This window comes from Taudactylus pleione, unplaced genomic scaffold (assembly GCF_031769625.1).
Source record: "Taudactylus pleione unplaced genomic scaffold, aTauple2 ptg000309l, whole genome shotgun sequence".
In the NCBI taxonomy this organism is placed as follows: domain Eukaryota; kingdom Metazoa; phylum Chordata; class Amphibia; order Anura; family Myobatrachidae; genus Taudactylus; species Taudactylus pleione.
In genome coordinates this window covers 7,209,814-7,228,020 of record NW_028284710.1, presented here as the reverse complement: position 1 = coordinate 7,228,020, position 18,207 = coordinate 7,209,814, and the positions used below count along the sequence as shown (strand labels likewise).

Here is an 18,207-nt window from a genome sequence, read left to right as displayed (position 1 = left end):
ACAACCTGCCACCATAACACTATTTCCTCCTAATTTTCCACACCCTCTGCCGACACAATGCAGCCTGTAGCTTACTTCTTCAACCTTTTTCTCTTCAATGAAATAGTCCAATTCTCCTGTAAAGATTTGTTCATCTCACAGCCCTAAAGAAAGCATCTCTTGACCCTGCTTGTCTCTATAACTACTGCTCTATTTCTTTACTCACCTTTACCTTAGAACCACTTGAGCTACATATGTACAACGGCCTAGCTTGCTTTCTTTCCTCTCACTCCCTTCTTGACCTACTGTATCAGGGTTTCCACTGAAATTCCCAGCTGTTATCATTGTTCTACTTATAGTAAATTCACTTCTCCATATTCATCCTCTTGTCCTATCTGTAGCTTTTAACATAGGCCCTGATTCAGCAAGGATCGCTATTCTGCTAATACGGACGCAACGCAGTTGCTAATATCAGCTGTGATATGCAAATGATTGCATTCGCATTGCAATCACAGCCTAACATAAGGACGCCCACTCCCCCTTACTCACATCTGTAAACTTTAGCAATATAGCATAATAATCAGTAACATCAAGTACCATCGGACCCATACGCACACTTGCGCAAGCCCAGACCTTACTCAGAAATTGCTAACTTCCACGCATGCTATGAGACCTCAGACTGCGTATGGCATCACACTGGCTAATTCTTGCGCACGCCTCTGCAACGGCGTGCAAACGCACTGGTACACCTGCGTTTCCCCGACCACTCCCCCTGTCACCACCCACAAATGGCACTTCTTGTAAATCACCCTGCCGTGGGTCTGCGAAGCCGCTGTGATCTCAGTCCCAATCACAGTGGCAGGTATGCGGACTGTGATGCGTACGCATGCACAGTGCGAAACAATCGGCAGATTGCGTGCGTATGCACAGTTGCATAAATTAGTGAATCAGACCCATAGTTGTTCACACTCTTTCCAGCACACCCTTCCCTCCAATAGTCTATTTAATACAGTTCTTTCCTTGTTGACCTTTTAATAGTGATGACAGTTCTGTTGAAAACTGCACACACCCGAACTTTGGGGTTTTGAGTAGAACTGAGTTCCGGCTCAGGTATTTCCGCAAGTGAGATCTTGGATCTAAAAACTGGATCTTGCGTGTTTTTGATTGCATGCAAGCCCCTCCCTCATTTCAGGTGCCAAAATTGGTCAAAATGGACCAGAAATGATTGGAAACTAATGTTGATGTTAATAATACTGTAGGAACAAAAACAGGTCCAAGTGACATATGTTTAATCAATTTCTAAAGATATCTACAACCAAAACCAAACCAAAACACTTGAGGGAGGTTTACCAAAACAAAGACATGACAATGATTTAGACCCAAAACCAAAACACGAGGCTCTGTGCACATCTCCACTTTTTACTTATCCAACAGTACCTTCAGCATCTCTATCATTGGTCATCCTATCCACCACTCCCACTGAACATGTGGGCACTGTTCTTGGGAAAAGAGGTCCATAGCCTTATATAGTCAATGCCCTATATAGATTGCGCTGCCTAATGTGAGGCAGCTCTGGAAAGTTTAGCTTGCCGGAGTCTGCTGTAAATGGGCACATTGCTGCCTCATTAAATTCTATGGGGACTGCAGTGTTGTGTGTCCGCAGCGGATATCCGATATCCACTGTGAACCATTTTTAATACATATGGGGATCAATATGTACTGCAGTAAACCTTTCAAAACATCAGTTTTCAGAGGTTTAACTGTATTATTAACTTTGATACATCCTGCCCATGGTCTTACTACCCCTCTCTACTATCTTTGGCTACCGTCTGGCTCTTTGCTATCTGCACTTAGATGCGCAAATGTTACCTCAAGCACCACATTTTCAGAACAACTTAAAATCTTTCCTCCTACCAGGGTCACCACCTTTCCTCAAATATCTCTCACTGTCAACAACAGCACAATATGCTCAATCTCCTAAACCTGCTGCTTTTGTATCCAATTTAACTTTGCCCTCTGCTTTTTTTCTGAAGCCCTGTTGCCTCCACCGTGGCGGCCATTTTCCCTGTACTGCGCAAGCGCAAACGACGGGAAAATGCCCGCGGCGGCCATTTTCAAGTCGTTTTTAGAGCGCCGGACCCCTGCTCCGACGTGGGACTCTGGAGAGGTAAGTATTCTATGGATGCAGGGTGTGCGGTGCGGGGCCCCCCTGGACCCAGGGGACCGTGTGCCCCGCACACACTGGACCCATTATAGATACGCCCCTGTTTACAGCTCTGAATTTAAATTCTGTGTGCTTAACTACAGAAAAAATGCAATGCTAAACATACAAAGATCAGTTCTCAAAATGGACCTGTATGCAATTCGGAATCAGCCCCCATGGCCAAAAGCTTTGAGAATGACACAAGTATTGGTTTTCACAAAGTTTGCTGCTTCAGTGTTTTTAGACCTTTTTGTCAGATGTTACTATGGTATACTGAAGTAAAATTACAAGCATTTCCTAAGTGTTAAAGACTTTTATTGACAATTACATTAAGTTTATGCAAAGAGTCAATATTTGCAGTGTTGACCCTTCTTTTTCAAGACCTCTGCAATTTGCCCTGACTTGCTGTCAATCAACTTCTGGGCCACATACTGACTGATGGCCGCCCATTCTTGTGTAATAAATGCTTGGAGTTTGTCAGAATTTGTGGGTTTTTGTTTGTCCACCTGCCTGAGGATTGACCACAAGTTCTCAATGGGATTAGGGTTTGGGGAGTTTCCTGGCCATGGACCCAAAATTTCGATGTTCTGGTCCCCGAGCCACTTAGTTTTCACTTTTGCCTTATGGCAACCTGCTCCATCATGCTGGAAAAGGCATTGTTCCTCACCAAACTGTTCTTGGATGGTTGGGAGAAGTTGCTCTTGGAGGATGTTTTGGTACCATTCTTTATTCATGGCTGTGTTTTTAGGCTAAACTGTGAGTGATCCTACTCCCTTGGCTGAGAAGCAACCCCACACATGAATGGTCTCAGAACGCTTTACTGTTGACATACAACTCATATGCAAATGCAGCAGGAGGTGTCTGGTGTAAATAGAAGTCTCCTGACTGCAACAAAGTTCCGAGAGCTGCATCCTAAGATGCAGCTTCATATCTTCTGCGATACAATCATCAATGTGAGAAAACTCTGAGGTTACTAAGATCTCCCCTCGCATTTTCGGTGCCGTGGCCAGTAAGTTTGCATCGGAAGACAATGACTATGGCCTTGGCACTCCCAGAAAACGAGAGCGTTACGCCCCTCACTTATGCAAACAAAGGCTGGCCCTGCTCACTCCCTGCCCCCAAACGGCCACAATTTGTCAATGAGGCTGTGGCTTGGGGGAACTGTGAGAGATCTGGTAGACTGGGACCTGCACATGCATAGTACAGATCCTGTGTATGTGCAGGTCCCTCACAATCGGAGCAGTATGCCAACCATCATGTTTACGTACTGCTCTGTATCAGACCCAATGTCCATTATGTTCAAGGTTACAGTTTGCTGAAAACAAAATGAAAAAATGAATGTGCTCAAATAAAATAAAAAGACTTTATAAAAGTATTTGATCTGTAGTGATGAAGCTAGCTATTCAGCTCATATGCTTTCCAATCAGCCAAATAACATATGTGGCCTTGACAGAACCCTTATGGTAATATAATCTGTTTATTATACTCTTGTTTTAATTAGCATCTCATTTTATATGTCTGATTATTAAAACGTCCCCTGCAGGCATTTAGCTAAACAAATATGTGTTCAGTTAAATTGCGATTTTTCTTAGAATAGTACATAAAAAGAAATCACTGGTTAATTTGACCAGGACTGTTAACATGACAACAAAAAAGCCAGAATCTTTATGAACTGTTGGAGAACCCTTTGGCCTTTACTGACATAACTATTAACACAATCCAGCTGTATAATAAGAAAGGTGACCTGCCCTCACCATGTAAAACTGTAGAAACAAAGCACTATCTGCATATAAGACATGTTTCATGGTGGTAGGAGCCATGACCACACAAACACGTGTGTGACCGCAGTGGACTGAATTTGAAATGCTCATTTCTAGAGAGTTAAGTTATTTATCACTGTTGTTTTGTAGTGAGTTAAACAAATCACGTGTTTCTCTAGAACTCTTTGTAATACTGGATAACCACCAAAGCAAAACTAAAAGTTGCCAAATCCTTCGAAATACACATGAACTTAAATTGATGCCAAGTACACTCAGCAGATGTGCAGTTGGACAACACACTACTAAAAAGGAGGTCTTTCTATGAACTACTCAGTAACTGATTTTGCTGTGTGACTAAACCATGTCTGTGCAGCTATTTCAGTAGCCATAATGCAATTCTTTTCGCACACGCACATGGTTAAATGTTAAAATGAAAATTGAAATCCCACAAACATGATGACAAAGCCACAGCAGTATCACTCCACAAGTGTAAACAATACCATCACTCACATAAATACTACTCATAGAAAAGCAGAACATCACTGCCTCACTCATAATTACTAATATTTAAAAATTTTAAAAATTACTACCACATACCTCAAACGACCTGACCTCAATCCTCACCAAAGATGATTGGTACAAATATGTTTTCTTCAAAGAAATTGAACAGATCAATTTTATAAGATAGCTATACCACATGCCAACAGCAGTATCAGCCTGATTGCAATTAGCATGCCAACAGCAGGATCAGTCTCAATGCAATTAGCATAACAGTAGAATAAGCCTGATAGCAAATAGCATGCCAACAGCAGTATCAACCAGAGCAATTGGCATGCCAACAGCGAGAGGAGTCCCCGCAGTCGGACTTTACTACACACCTCATGGAGGTATGAGGTAAAATCTGCGTAAAATTGGCCTAATCGGCCTAGTACGCGATGGAAAAACACACTGATTCCGCCGTTTTCGCGGAATCAGTGTCTTTACACGCACGAGTCCCGATTTAACAACGTGTGGAAAATGCTATTTAATTGAATAGCTAATCCCGACTCCGCGGGACTTTGGGCCGGCAATTAGTTGGGGGTGAACTCCCACGGCTAATTGAATATGCTCCAAATTATGGCATTTATAAACATATATATGATTAATAAGTATTGCAGTTAGAAGGTACCAGCAACAATATAGTTAACTGCACATACAGTATTATTAACTGCACATACAGTACAAATACACCCTGCATTCAAAATATAGGCATGTTTATATTTTGCATGTCAACATTTTGACTAAATCAAAATATACAATGCATATTGGTAGCTGCTTAATCACCTACCACTCAGGTGCATGAAAGGGAGGGCTTAGTCTATACAAGAAACAACAAAAGTAATCCCCCAGCACTCAGAATGATATCAGCAATAACATTTGAAAAACTACATGGTGGTAGATAATTCAGAGATCTTAGTTGCATATATTTGCAAAAATATGTGTAAGCCTCCAGGCCATGTCACGGCTTCTCTGATACCGGAGGTTCCTACTTCTAAGTCAAAGTCTGGGGCGCGGAACCCCAAAAAGCAGGCAAAGTCCGCCCGCCCTGGGGCAGCACACCGGTGAAAGACTAAAGGTGTTAGTGAGTGTTAATAATATTAATAAATCAAAAGCTATGTGTTAGCGGGTGATACTCTGATGAAGGGTGTAACTAAAATGCTAAATAAAGTAGTATTAGTAGAAAATAAGTATTAATAAAGTGCTGAATAAAGTGTTCTAGTGTGCCACCCCAAAGCAGTCCAGCCATACCAACCCAGGGAGCACCGCGCCACAAACTCATCCCCAAAAATAACATAAAATCTAGGGCATATAACTGCCCAATATAAGGCCACATAATAATAGTAGAAAACAAACAAGTATAATTAGTCATTGCAGACCACATAACTCGTACACGGGTGACAATGACTGATTTTCTATTCTTTAGATTTATGTGCATGAACCTTAAAAAAAAAACAGAAGTCTAGTGAAAGGCCAACTAATATTTTAAAATAACAAAGTTTATGACTTACAGGCTTAAAAGCGGTATTAAGTATTATAAGGTTGATGAAAATTGCTATACTGTACAGAGCTGGGATTATACATTGCCTCATGTACAGATGCTCTCAGAGATTACAGCATGAGTCTGCTACCCTGTGTAACACACCATTTACAAGCTGTTTAAGGAATTCAGTAAAACAAAGTTTTAGTGAAATGGAGCAGAGATTATGACACATTAAGGTTTGGTATCACATGCTATCAATAATTCAGCAATGAAGTTCACAATGTACCACAGAATACTTGGGCAAAATGTGTATATCTAAAAAAAACATAAGATATTGGAATGGCCAAGACAAAGGCCAGATATACAGGAGATACTGTACAACTACAATGGTTTATAGGACACTTATGTTAAATGCATTGTGCAAATATTCTCTGAAGTTACTAAACTGAAATTATTCTATGAGGCAGGAACAGGTCAACATTGCCCCCAATCAATGTAGGAGACAGTTGCAAAACAAATCATTAGCAGAATTGGGTAACAAATGCAAGTAAAACCAGGAGCAATACTTTCCACCCCAGGAAATTGATAACTGGTACAGTAATTGTAATTTTTTTGTGCTATTATTTACATTATATTATTAAAATGTATTGAGTCAATTAAAAAATTAACATATACTGTCCCATTTCAATGCATAGTTCTCAAGTCTGTCATGGCTATAGATCATTAAAATAGTCATAATAGTATGTCTCTGTTTTAATATATGGAGCATAAATGTGTACATGATCTTGTCCAACTACTCAGCGGATAAGAAAAGACACCAATTATGGGTTCAACAGCGTAATTATATACATTTATTATATTGCAAAGCTCATCACATAGATGCTATCTGGATTGTCCTATACTTCAAACATAAACCACATTGTTCTGAGATCTCAAAAAAGTAAATATAGTTTTGCTCTTTGATGCATAAACACAAAGGACTGAAATACTTCCCAAAGCAGCAATTTAGCAGAAAATGTCTGTTGCCTCGCTTTATATGTAACCAGATATTTCTTTTCATAAACATACAATGAGCACACTGTCATGGATAAATAAAGAATGTGGGATGTTAGCACTCACTACAAGCAATACTTATACAAGTATAAAGCAAGGAAGGAAAGTGGGTAATGTGCACATCAGAATATTATATTATTCAAAAGGATAAATATGATGTGCGCAAAGGTATATTGTGCAAATCATATTCTTTTTCAGAATGTGACTAGTGCAGATTTATGCTATCTCAGTGTAATAGTAACATGAGTATTAGTCGCTCTGCTAATAAATGTGAGCTGCAGGAACAATATAGTGTACCGGCTGTTGTCAGAGGATAACAATTGCTACTCACTGGAGCTGGAGTCAATGGAATAGTTCCATGTGCTTCTGAAATTCCAATTTGTTCCCTGATGCTCTCATCTCCGCTGCTTTCACCAGAGGCCTATTAAAATACAAACATAGAATAAAGCATATAATAATAATAATAATAATAATAATAATAATAATAATAATAATAATTTTATTTATATAGCGCTTTTCTCCTAAAGGACTCAAAGTGCTTTACATTTACAGTACAAAATACAAAAACAAGCTTAAACAAGGGACATTAGTGATATGCTTGGGTGAATAGGTGAGTCTTGAGTCTATTTTTGAAGGATTCTAGAGTGGAGGCCTCTCGAACTGTGCAGGGAAGTGAGTTCCATAAGGTTGGAGCCACAAAACTGAAAGCTCGACCCCCAGACGAATTCCGTGAGATTCTAGGTACTGTTAATAGTCCTTCGTCAACGGATCGCAGTAATCGAGTGGGACAGTAGAGAATCAGAAGCTGCTTCAGGTACCCTGGGCCATGGTCATGAAGGGCTTTGTAAGTTATTAATCTTGAAAGCAATTCGCCATCTGACAGGCAGCCAGTGAAGGGAGTAGAGAATGGGTGTTATGTGGCTGGAACGGGGCTGGTTGGTTAATGGCCTGGCAGCTGCATTTTGTACCATCTGCAAGCGGTGTAATTCTTTTCTGGGAGACCGAGGTAGAGGGCGTTGCAGTAGTCTAGACGTGATGATATAAATGCATGTATGACTTTAGGCAGATCTTCTGAGGGAATTAAGTGCTTGATTCAGGCTATGTTCCTCAGATGAAAGAATGAGGATTTGATTGTGGCTGATACCTGATGTTTAAGTGTCAAGCCACTATCCAGGACAACACCAAGATTCTGCACATGTTTAGTGTTTTGTAATTCTAAACCCCCAAGCGTAAGTCCTGTTGGTTGGCTATGCTGTAGCCCTGTCCTGTGACCTATCATAAGAACCTCTGTTTTATCAGGGTTCAGTCGCAGCCAACTGGCACTCATCCACTCCTGAAGCTCAGCTAGGCAGCCATTTAGGGTTGTTATTGGGTCATTTGTACCTGGAGCAAAGGACAGGTACAGTTTTGTATCATCTGCATAGCAGTGGTAAACCAGGCCATGACGTCTGATTATTTCACCCAGTGGCAGCATGTATACTGCAAAAAGCATGGGAGATAGTATAGAACCCTGTGGGACACCGCATGGAAGTGACACTGGTGATGAAGAGTTTACTCCAGAAGAAACTCTCTGTGACCTGCCAGTGAGAAATGATTTGAACCATCTAAGGACTGTGCCATCCAGTCCACAGAAATTTTTCAGGCGCTCAATTAGAATCCCATGGTCCACAGTATCAAATGCTGCTGAGAGATCCAGAAGGATTAAGATTGAACAATCACATCTGTCTCTTGCCATCAGAAGATCATTAAGCACACATACCAGGGCTGTTTCAGTGCTATGTCTTCTACTGAATCCTGACTGGAATGGATCATAAATATCATGGGTAGACAGGTGGGTTTCCAGTTGCATTGCCACCACTTTCTCAATGATCTTTCCTAGAAAAGGAAGGTTTGATACTGGTCTATAGTTGGTCATGCAGTCGGGATCTAAATTAGGTTTTTTAAGAAGTGGTCTAACAATTGCTTCCTTTAGTGGCTCTGGAAAAATGGCTGTTTGCAAAGAGCATTGAACTATTTTTGCAATTACAGGGCCAATAATGTCTATACACCCTATGAGAAGCTTGGTTGAGGCAGGGACAAGATCACAGGTGGCGGGTCGCAATTTTCTGATAATTTTAGCAATGTCTTTTGCATCCATTATGTCAAAGCTGTTCCAGGGAGACAGGTGGCTTACCTTGGCAGGCTTGGTAGTTTGGCACTCCTTTGATGGCACTGTGGGGATTCCAGCCCGGATGGAGGATACTTTATCTGCAAAGAATTTTGCAAACTCATTGCATCTTGACTGGGAGAGGGTTTCATCATGCTGCAGGCATGCTGGTTTGCAAAGCATCTCCACTGTACGGAAAAGCTGAGCCGGCCTATTGTTTGCTGCCTTGATCTCATTTGAAAGGAACTCTGTTTTCTTACGGGTGATTGTTGATAGATATTCTCTTATATGTTTGATTAGTGTTAACTTATCCTCTACCAGGTTCGTCTTCCTCCATCGTATTTCAAGTCTACGCCCCCTTTTCTTGAGTTCACTAACACTATTGTCAAACCAAGGGGCTTGACGGTGTGGTATGAGGGGTCGTATACGCACAGGGGCAATTATATCCATTGCAGCTGTCACATCCCTGTTATAGTAATGGACAAGGGAACAAGGATCTTCACAGGCCCCCATTACCGCAGAAAGATCCAGGTTTGCTGCAAGAGCCTGGGGAGTCATGCCTCTCCTTGGACGATACCTTGTCAACTCCATGGGTAAAGTTCTATTTTGAGGGGTTGCAACTGAGAAGTGAATTGAGTGGTGGTCTGACCACGTGACTGGGTTTATATTTAGGTCAGAGGCATCTAATCCAATCTGGAAGACAAGATCAAGAGTGTGACCACTTATATGAGTAGCCGAAGGGATGACTTGTGTGAGGCCCAGAGCATTCATTGTGCACAGGAGATCTTGGCCAAAGTGTGAGAGCTCATCATCAACCCATGCATTGAAATCCCCAAGGATCAGCCATCTTTGATGCTCCAGAACTAGTCCAGCAACAATATCTGCAAATTCTTGTAGAAATGTCTTTCCATCTCCAGGGGGGTGGTAAATGAGAAGTACTCTGAATCCTAATTCTGTAGAACTCCGAGCAGTGATGCACTCAAATGAGTGAGTCATTTCCATTGGGTGGACCCTAAGTTTAAGTGCTTTTCTAAAGCAGATGGCCACTCCCCCTCCCCTGCGGTTAAGTCTTGGGTTGTGAATGACAGAATAATTTGTTGGAACTGCAGCTTCCAAGATAGGTGCTGCATTTTCATCTAGCCAAGTCTCTGTAATACAGGCAAGATCTGCAGATTCAATAAGGTCAGCAATTGTGGCAGTCTTGTTTCTTATAGATCTGGCATTACAAAGGACAGACCTGATTGGGCATACTGGAGTGCCTGTAGTTTTCTTTATATTGAGTGTGGAAGCTCTGGAGATGTCAGTCACAGAGCGGGAGTTTAATGATCTGTTCTTCCAAGCACAGGGCCGTTTGATAGGTACCACTTCTATTTGTCTCCTATATGACACTGGTGAACCTGAAGGCAAGGAACTTACGTGGTTACAGCGGATAAGAGATTTTCGTCTTCGCTTCCCACGACTGCCCCGTTGAGTTTTTTTGAAAATGCCTAGGGATTTAAGAATGGAAGCCTGTGCTGGATCAATAGGAACTGCTGCTCGTGGTGGGCGGAGTGAAAGCATAAAGCTGGAGGTGTAAAAATACATTGGGTCATCGATGAGAGAGCATGAATTACCTTTTATAAGATGATAGAAGATCAAGTCGTTTTTATTTTTCTGTTTTCTCAACTCTGTGTATGATCCAGAAGTTATAATGGGATTCATGAGCAGACTAATATAATTTGGCCATTGCTATGTCCAGTTGCTTCTCTCTTGTACAAAAGGTATATTTTGAATAAGGAGTATCTAATAAGATAACCTGTCTTTTAAGTTGATGATTTAGTTACACAAAGTATTCCAGGGCAAAGCAGGCTTGTGGAAAGGTGTTAGAAGCCATTCCTATTGTATAGGTGTGAAAATCCCAGTGTGAGACTCCTTTTGAAGTAGATATTCTGTGCAAGGGTAAAGATAACATGTCTCCAGGGGAAAAAAAAAAATGGGATCCTGTGTTTTAAAATGACCAGACTTCCAGATTTCAGAGACTGGGGATACTGTATTTTAGATTATTAGTGCAAGAAATCAGAGTTATTTGCTGAGCAGAGAACAGAGGTGAATGGTGTCTTAGGGGGGAGCTGGAGCCAAAGATAATTTGTATTCCACAGTACCTTGCTCTGGGGTGTCCACTGCAGAGGTAATGCCAGTCTGGGTTCTGGTGGAGAGGGCAGAGGTTTCAATCCAATCCAATGTGAATCTCAATGCAGTGCAGTACCAGTTAAAGGTAAGTCCTTGGATATTTCTTGTGCTTCCAATGTCACTTTTGTAGAATTTAAGCTGTTTTATGGAGATGTTCAGGAGCATGTAAAAGGTGAGGCAGCCATCTTGGGCGCCTGTAAACCAACTATAAAGAAAAACATAGACCCAGCATGTAAAAGGGTACAACGCTGAGTGTACATCCCCTCTAACGGGTTGGGTACGGGATCAACTACATCCTTACATGAACCAATAAAGGAAAATATGTTTTTTTGTTGTCACCTATTCACTAGCTGTTTTTCTTTTTGTATCATTAATAACAGATGATTGAGGCATATCCCATTTATATGATCCATCATATCATCATGTTTATAAAATGAATGAAATAAAAATCATAAGAATAGTGCAGATTAGAATAATCTGATAATCAATACAAAAATTAAATATTTCATAGAAGTAAAATGATTTGCATGGGTGTAACTACAGTGCACAATCTAGATATCATAAAGCTTTCACTAAAGTATTAAACATACAATAATTGAGATTCAAGAAGAGCATACTTAGGGCCTGATTCACTACGGATCACTATTGCCATCACATCTGCGATTACGCACACAGACCTGCTGCTAAAATATACTAATGATTGCTATCGCAATACCGTCGCACAGCCAGCATAAAGACGCCCACTGCTGCCCATTACCGTTATCTCACATCCATAATACCTTGAAGACCTACGTATACGTCTGGACCATCGAGTAACATCAGCCCCTCACGCATAATTACAACAGGTCAGACCTTACTAAGAAATTCCTAACCTCGTCACACGCAGTGAGTACTCAAGCTGCGTAATCCTGATTTATGCAAGCCCATGCAACGGCATCCAAACAGACAGACATGCCTGCATTTCTCTAGCAACTCCCCTGTTACCACCCCCAAATGCTCACAGCATGTCACTCTGCGATGGATTCTTTCCTGCATAGGTGAATGCAGTGCGATCACAAAGCTAACTTGCGCACGTGCACTGTGGTGGGTATGCACAGGGCCGGCTCCAGGTATGTTCCACCTGAGCGGCCACACAAGGGCGCCACCTACAGAAGGCGCTCCGATTTTCTGCCGGCATTTTCCCTGGCAGGCCTGGCCATGGCTGTCACTGTCATGCCAGGCTCTGCCCAGCCCACGCCCCCCCCTGCCGCTGTGCTTTCGCCCTACCCCCTATAACGTCACCACCCACGCTGCCTGACAGTCCCTCCTCCTATATTGAGCTGGGTAGGCCGGGTGTGACGTCACACGCCATCCCTGCCCAGCCCGCGCAGTCTCCGATTTCTGCAGGCGGCAGTGGCTGTATGGAAGAAGACTTGGTGTCGGTGCGGATACCACAGTGGGCACTGGCTGCTAGCCTGCTTCAGCCTTCACAGCTAGTGTGGGCATGCGGACGGACAGACTGCTGGCCACTGGACCGGACGACGAGTCATGAGTGTGTGTTGCTCACTCAGCACCATCAGCAACCCTGAGGCTGAGCAGCACTGGGCGGGCGCGGAGGCCTGGACGAGGCGACGAGGGTGGCCGTGCGGAGGAGAGAAGGTAAGTGAATGCATCACCATGGGCTCAGGCTGGCTGCTGGCACTGGCAGGGCAGGCTGTGTGTATGTGACTATGTGCCGGCGTGCCGCACCCCACCACATACAGGTGTCAGTGCCAGCAGCCAGCCCATGAGTAAAAAAAACGGTGCCGGAGTCTAAATGGATGCTGCGCGCATGTTCGCGGCATCCATTCAGTTACGGGAGAGGGCTGGGGGAAGCCCAGCTAGTGAGGCTCCCCCCAGCCTGACAGTATTTGGAGGCGTGCCATGCGGGCATGCCTCCAAATAACGTCACATAGGGGGCATGGCCTATGGTAATTAGTAGAGATGAGCGGTTCGGATTCTGTGGAATCCGAACCGCTCCGAACATTGGGGATCCGAGTCCACCCGAACCCTGTTCGGGTGTTCACCGCCTGACTCGGATCCCCGTTCGGGGCCGAACGGCGGCCGCCTGATGTCGGATTCTCACTAGAGAATCCGACATCAGGTCTCCTCGCGTGTAGGGCAGAGCGCAGTGATAGCGCTCTGCCCTACACAGACACAGACACACAGCCGCCAGCGGCAGCTGTGTGTTTGTTACAGCAGCCAATGAGAGTCACACAGACTCTCATTGGCTGCTGCACGGAGGGAGCCGGCTGGAGCTCACACATGAGCTCCGTCTTCCGGCTCCCTCCTCAGCGTGTGACAGAGCGGACGGCGCGGGAGCGGGGATACAGGTAAGTTTTATTTTTTTTATTTTTTTACTTGTCAAAGGTCCGGGGGCGCTACTGGGGGGGGGTCTGCACTACTGGGGGGGTCTGCTACTGGGGGGGGGCCATACTACAGAGGGGCCTGCTACTGGGGGGGCTATACTACTGGGGGGGGTCTGCACTACTGGGGGGGGGTCTGCTACTGGGGGAGGCAATACTACTGGGGGGGCCATACTACAGAGGGGCCTGCTACTGGGGGGGGCTATACTACTGGGGGTGGTCTGCTACTGGGGGGGCCATACTACTGGGGGGGATCTGCACTATTGGGGGGCCATACTACAGAGGGGCCTGCTACTGGGGGGGGGCTATACTACTGGGGGGGTCTGCACTACTGGGGGGGGTCTGCTACTGGGCAGGGCTATACTACTGGGGGGGCCATACTACAGAGGGGCCTGCTACTGGGGGGGGCTATACTACTGGGGGGGTCTGCTACTGGGGGGGCCATACTACTGAGGGGCCTGCTACTGGGGGGGGCCATACTACTGGGGGGGCCTACTACAGGGGGGGCCATACTACAGGGGGGGCCCATACTACAGGGGGGGCTACTACTGGAGCAGCCTACTACTGGGGGGGCCTGCTACTGGGGCAGCCTACTACTGGGGGAGCCATACTACTGGGGGGGCATACTACTGGGTGGCATGCTAATGGGGGGCATACTACTGGGGGGGCCTGCTAATGGGGGACATACTACTGGGGGGGCCTGCTAATGGGGGGCATACTACTGGGGAGCATTCAACTGGGGGCACTGCATAGTGGACCGTACTACTAAGGGGACTGCATAGGGGGCACCACTGCTGGGGGACATTGTGTAAGGGACACCGCTACTGTGGGCATTGTGTAAAAGGGTCACTACTGTGGGCATTGTGTAAAAGGGGCACTACTGTGTGTCGTAACATAAATAAGAGACACTACTTTATGGTGTAATGTGAATCAGGCCCTATGTGCGGTGTAATGCTAATAAGATTGTGCACTGTGACTCCTAGGGCCGTAGCCCACTTTGTAAACAAGTACTGTGACTCTGCTGGCCGTACCCCACTGGGTGGGTGCACTACTTTTCATTTCTGCCACTGCTGTGTGGCAATGTGTCATAGATGTGCTTTATACTGTGGTGTCTGTGTCGTTGTGCCGCTGCTTTGTCGCTTAGTAACCAGTCAGCTCACTGCAACCTTTGGCCAATAATGTTGAAAACAATATTATAAGCTGTGATATGGTCTAAATTGACTGGAAATTAATGTTATTGAGGTTAATAATACTCTAGGAAGAAAAAAAAGACCAATTTATGTGATTTTAGCTTTTTTTGTCAATTTTTGTAAAAAAATCCAAATCCAAATCCAAATCCAAAGCCAGTCACCGCAGTTTGGCAAATCCAAATCCAAATCCAAAGCCGGACGACGAATTAGAACCAAATCCAAATCCAAATCCGGCAAAAATGGTCCGGCGCACATCCCTAGTAATTAGGCCTCACCCCCATTTTCGTTCGCGCACGGCTCCGCCGCGTGCGATGTAAGGGCGTCCTGTAAGGAACCGGCACAGGGTGCTCCACCCCTGGAGCCGGCCATGCATATGCATATGACATTACATAAAAAACAATAGTAGTATTTTGTTTTTGTATGGCAAATGTAGCATCAAATACTTAATATTGATTTTGTAAAGCACTGTATGGGGTTCTAGCATGTTTAAAGGCCAAGAAGGTTATGTAGTAGGTTCTGAACCGGCTGGATTTCAGGCTTATACAGTAGCTGATTGCCATTTTATATTTGCCAGCGGCCGGCGGTTCAAATCCCGATAGCGGCAGCCCGACAAGGGTGAACATCCCGATCGTCCCTAAGGTAAGTATTGCTAACGTAATTACCCCCTAACCCTCCCTTAGAGGTGCCTAACCCTAACCTCCCCCCCAAGTGCCTAACCCTAATCCTCCCTCTGAGGGCCTAAACCTAACCCCCCCGTCCCCGCAGCCTAAACCTAAGTCCCCCGGGGGGGTGCCTAACAATAAACCTCCCCCGGGGGTGCCTAACCCTAACCTCCCCTTTACCTAGCTTAAACCTAACCCTAAGTCCCCCAGGAAGCCCTAAATCTAACCCCCCCTGTGGCTGTCCGCGCCCGGCGCCCTTTGTTCGGTATGCCGGGCGTCGGTCTTCCGGCGTATGGTTAATGTCGGCATTTAGACCATCAGCTTCCAAGCTACATCCCTTACCAGCAGACTCCATGAAATCCTGCTGATTCTGTAAGATCAGAATCTATTACATAACCTAGATGGCATCACACCGACTCTAAAGCGGCACCCACCTCCATCCTCAGATCTTTATACTGGGAGTGTTACACTTGACTGTGGCATCACAGTACCACACTCCTAACATTACACAGGCATGGAGGTGCTGCAGCCAGCAGCTTCACAAATAAGAAAAAAAATAATTGTATGGGTGACATATAGCTACTCATTCAGTGTCTTATGTGCCCTCAAACCATCGGTGAATTAGGCAAACTGCACATGTTCACCTAATTCTAGTACCAGCCCTGATTTGTCGTTTCTTGTCCAGAAACTGGGTGATCCACCCATTCACTATAGGTTGCAGGGTAACAATTACCCAAAAGCAGGTTAACAGGTTTTGTAGCCAATGTGTACAATATTGTCCATAGACTGAATGGTGTGAAATAAATTGCAGACGCAGCACTGATTATGCAAAGACTTGATATGAAGAAGCTGATGTCAGATTCCAGCAAGCCTTATTTCAAACCATGGACAGAGACAATGCAGAAGACATTCACGTATGACAAAGACAAACAGTCTTTGAGACAATTGAGAAGCTTTAAACCATCAAAGCACGGAATACACTGGAGGGTCATTTGCATTTCTTACTATCCACAAACAGCGAGTATGAATGTTTTGTTTAAGGGAACTGTAAATTTCTATGTTACATATAGCTTAAATATTACAATAGGATGTATTTCTGATTATTACAGTATAGCAGCTGATTAAAGAAAATGTTTAGTTCTGTTTGTTTAGTAAAATTTAACAAGGGTTAAGGTGTAGATCTTGCTGTTAAGAAAATACACTGAGACATTTAAATAGAAAATTATAAATCTATAGGACCAATGTATTATACTGTATTAGATATTGAGACTCTGTTTTCCTTCTTTCAGGATGTGTTATACAAGAAAGATGATGTTCCCTCATTTTTATTCCGGGATTGTGATACTGTATATCAGAGACTACATTACAGTGCCCACAGACAACAGAGGAAAGACTGCTAAATTGTATGGATTCACCCACAGAGCAAGGGGGGGGAAGTATTGACTTTACATCAACTGGAATCTAGTGTGATTCTCACACAGGACAGTTACCATCAAGAACGCAATATGTCCAAGTGTCAACTGATTGTGTTTGTACATGTTTGTTTACCTGATAATATGTATTAGCTTAGTGGTAATGAGAGGTAATGAATGAATGCCCTTTACATTTATAAAACCAAGTGTGGAGTGTGATAGGAGTACAAAATGGTTGCTGAAAGCCATATTGTTGTGTGATTTTATAAATGTATAAGGCATCAGATAATGGTCAAGACATTAGAAGGGAAAGTATGTTTAAATGTATATGTATATACATTGCACAAGGTGTTCTCGACAGAATAAACCCAAGGACAGGATAGAGGGCCTGATTCAGACCCGGTCGCGAGCGCTGAGCGCTCACAACCCGGTCGATGGTGGCCCAGAGAGCATGCGCATGACGGAGCCGGCTCTGTCGTGCGCATGCGCGAGACCCGGATAGCGATGGGCAATATGTCACTCCGGGTCTCGCACCAAAGGGGGGCGTGCTTTCGATGTTAAGTGACAGCACGCCCCCTTTGGTGGGTGGGCCGGGTGGTGGCTGCCCAGACAGAGGCATTCCCATGAGAACGCCTACCGTTTGGGGGCGGCCCCACTGACATCACAAGTGATGTCAGTGGGAGAGCTTTCGGCTCTGTTTGAGCCGATAGCTCTCTGGGGCTTGCGGTCACGAGACCCTACCACAAGGGTCTCGTCACAAGCCTGATGGTTGAGATGGTCTTGACCATCGCGACCATCATCCTGGCCGCTCGCATTAGCTGTGGGTGGCAACCCACAGCAATGCAAGTGGTCAGGAGGCCGCTCCATAAAAAAAAAAAGACGCCCTGATTCAGAGCGAGCGCTCTGTCAGAGCGTCCGGCTCTGAATCAGGGCCAAAGTTCACTGATTAATCCTAAATCAATAGTGTCTCATTGTTACCAGACATTACTAATCCTTAGTCAACATGGTATAACCTTCCATTAATCTAAGCATACACCATAAACATGTCTAACTATCATAATTAAGGCAACAGTGCCCCCTATTGTCTAATATTTCCTCTTTCTTTTACTTAATATTTCCAAATGACCTTTAAACTTGTTAAATATTTAGGCATAAGTTTTCTTCCTATATAAAGATGTAACCTGTCAGTATACAGTGATCCTAGAGCTTATCAGCCTGCAGCCTATGGT

At 44.3% G+C, this 18,207-nt stretch overlaps 1 protein-coding gene across 2 annotated transcripts in view; it reads right to left on the bottom strand.

Moving 5' to 3' along the window:
• COL15A1 (collagen type XV alpha 1 chain) overlaps positions 1-18,207 on the bottom strand; it is a 432,564-nt gene that overhangs the window by 208,922 nt on the left and 205,435 nt on the right. For both annotated transcript variants that reach the window (XM_088442332.1, XM_088442333.1), the window contains one exon: positions 7,347-7,436. In XM_088442332.1, coding sequence (XP_088298458.1) covers positions 7,347-7,436 — 90 coding nt within the window. The remainder of the gene's footprint in view (positions 1-7,346; positions 7,437-18,207) is intronic.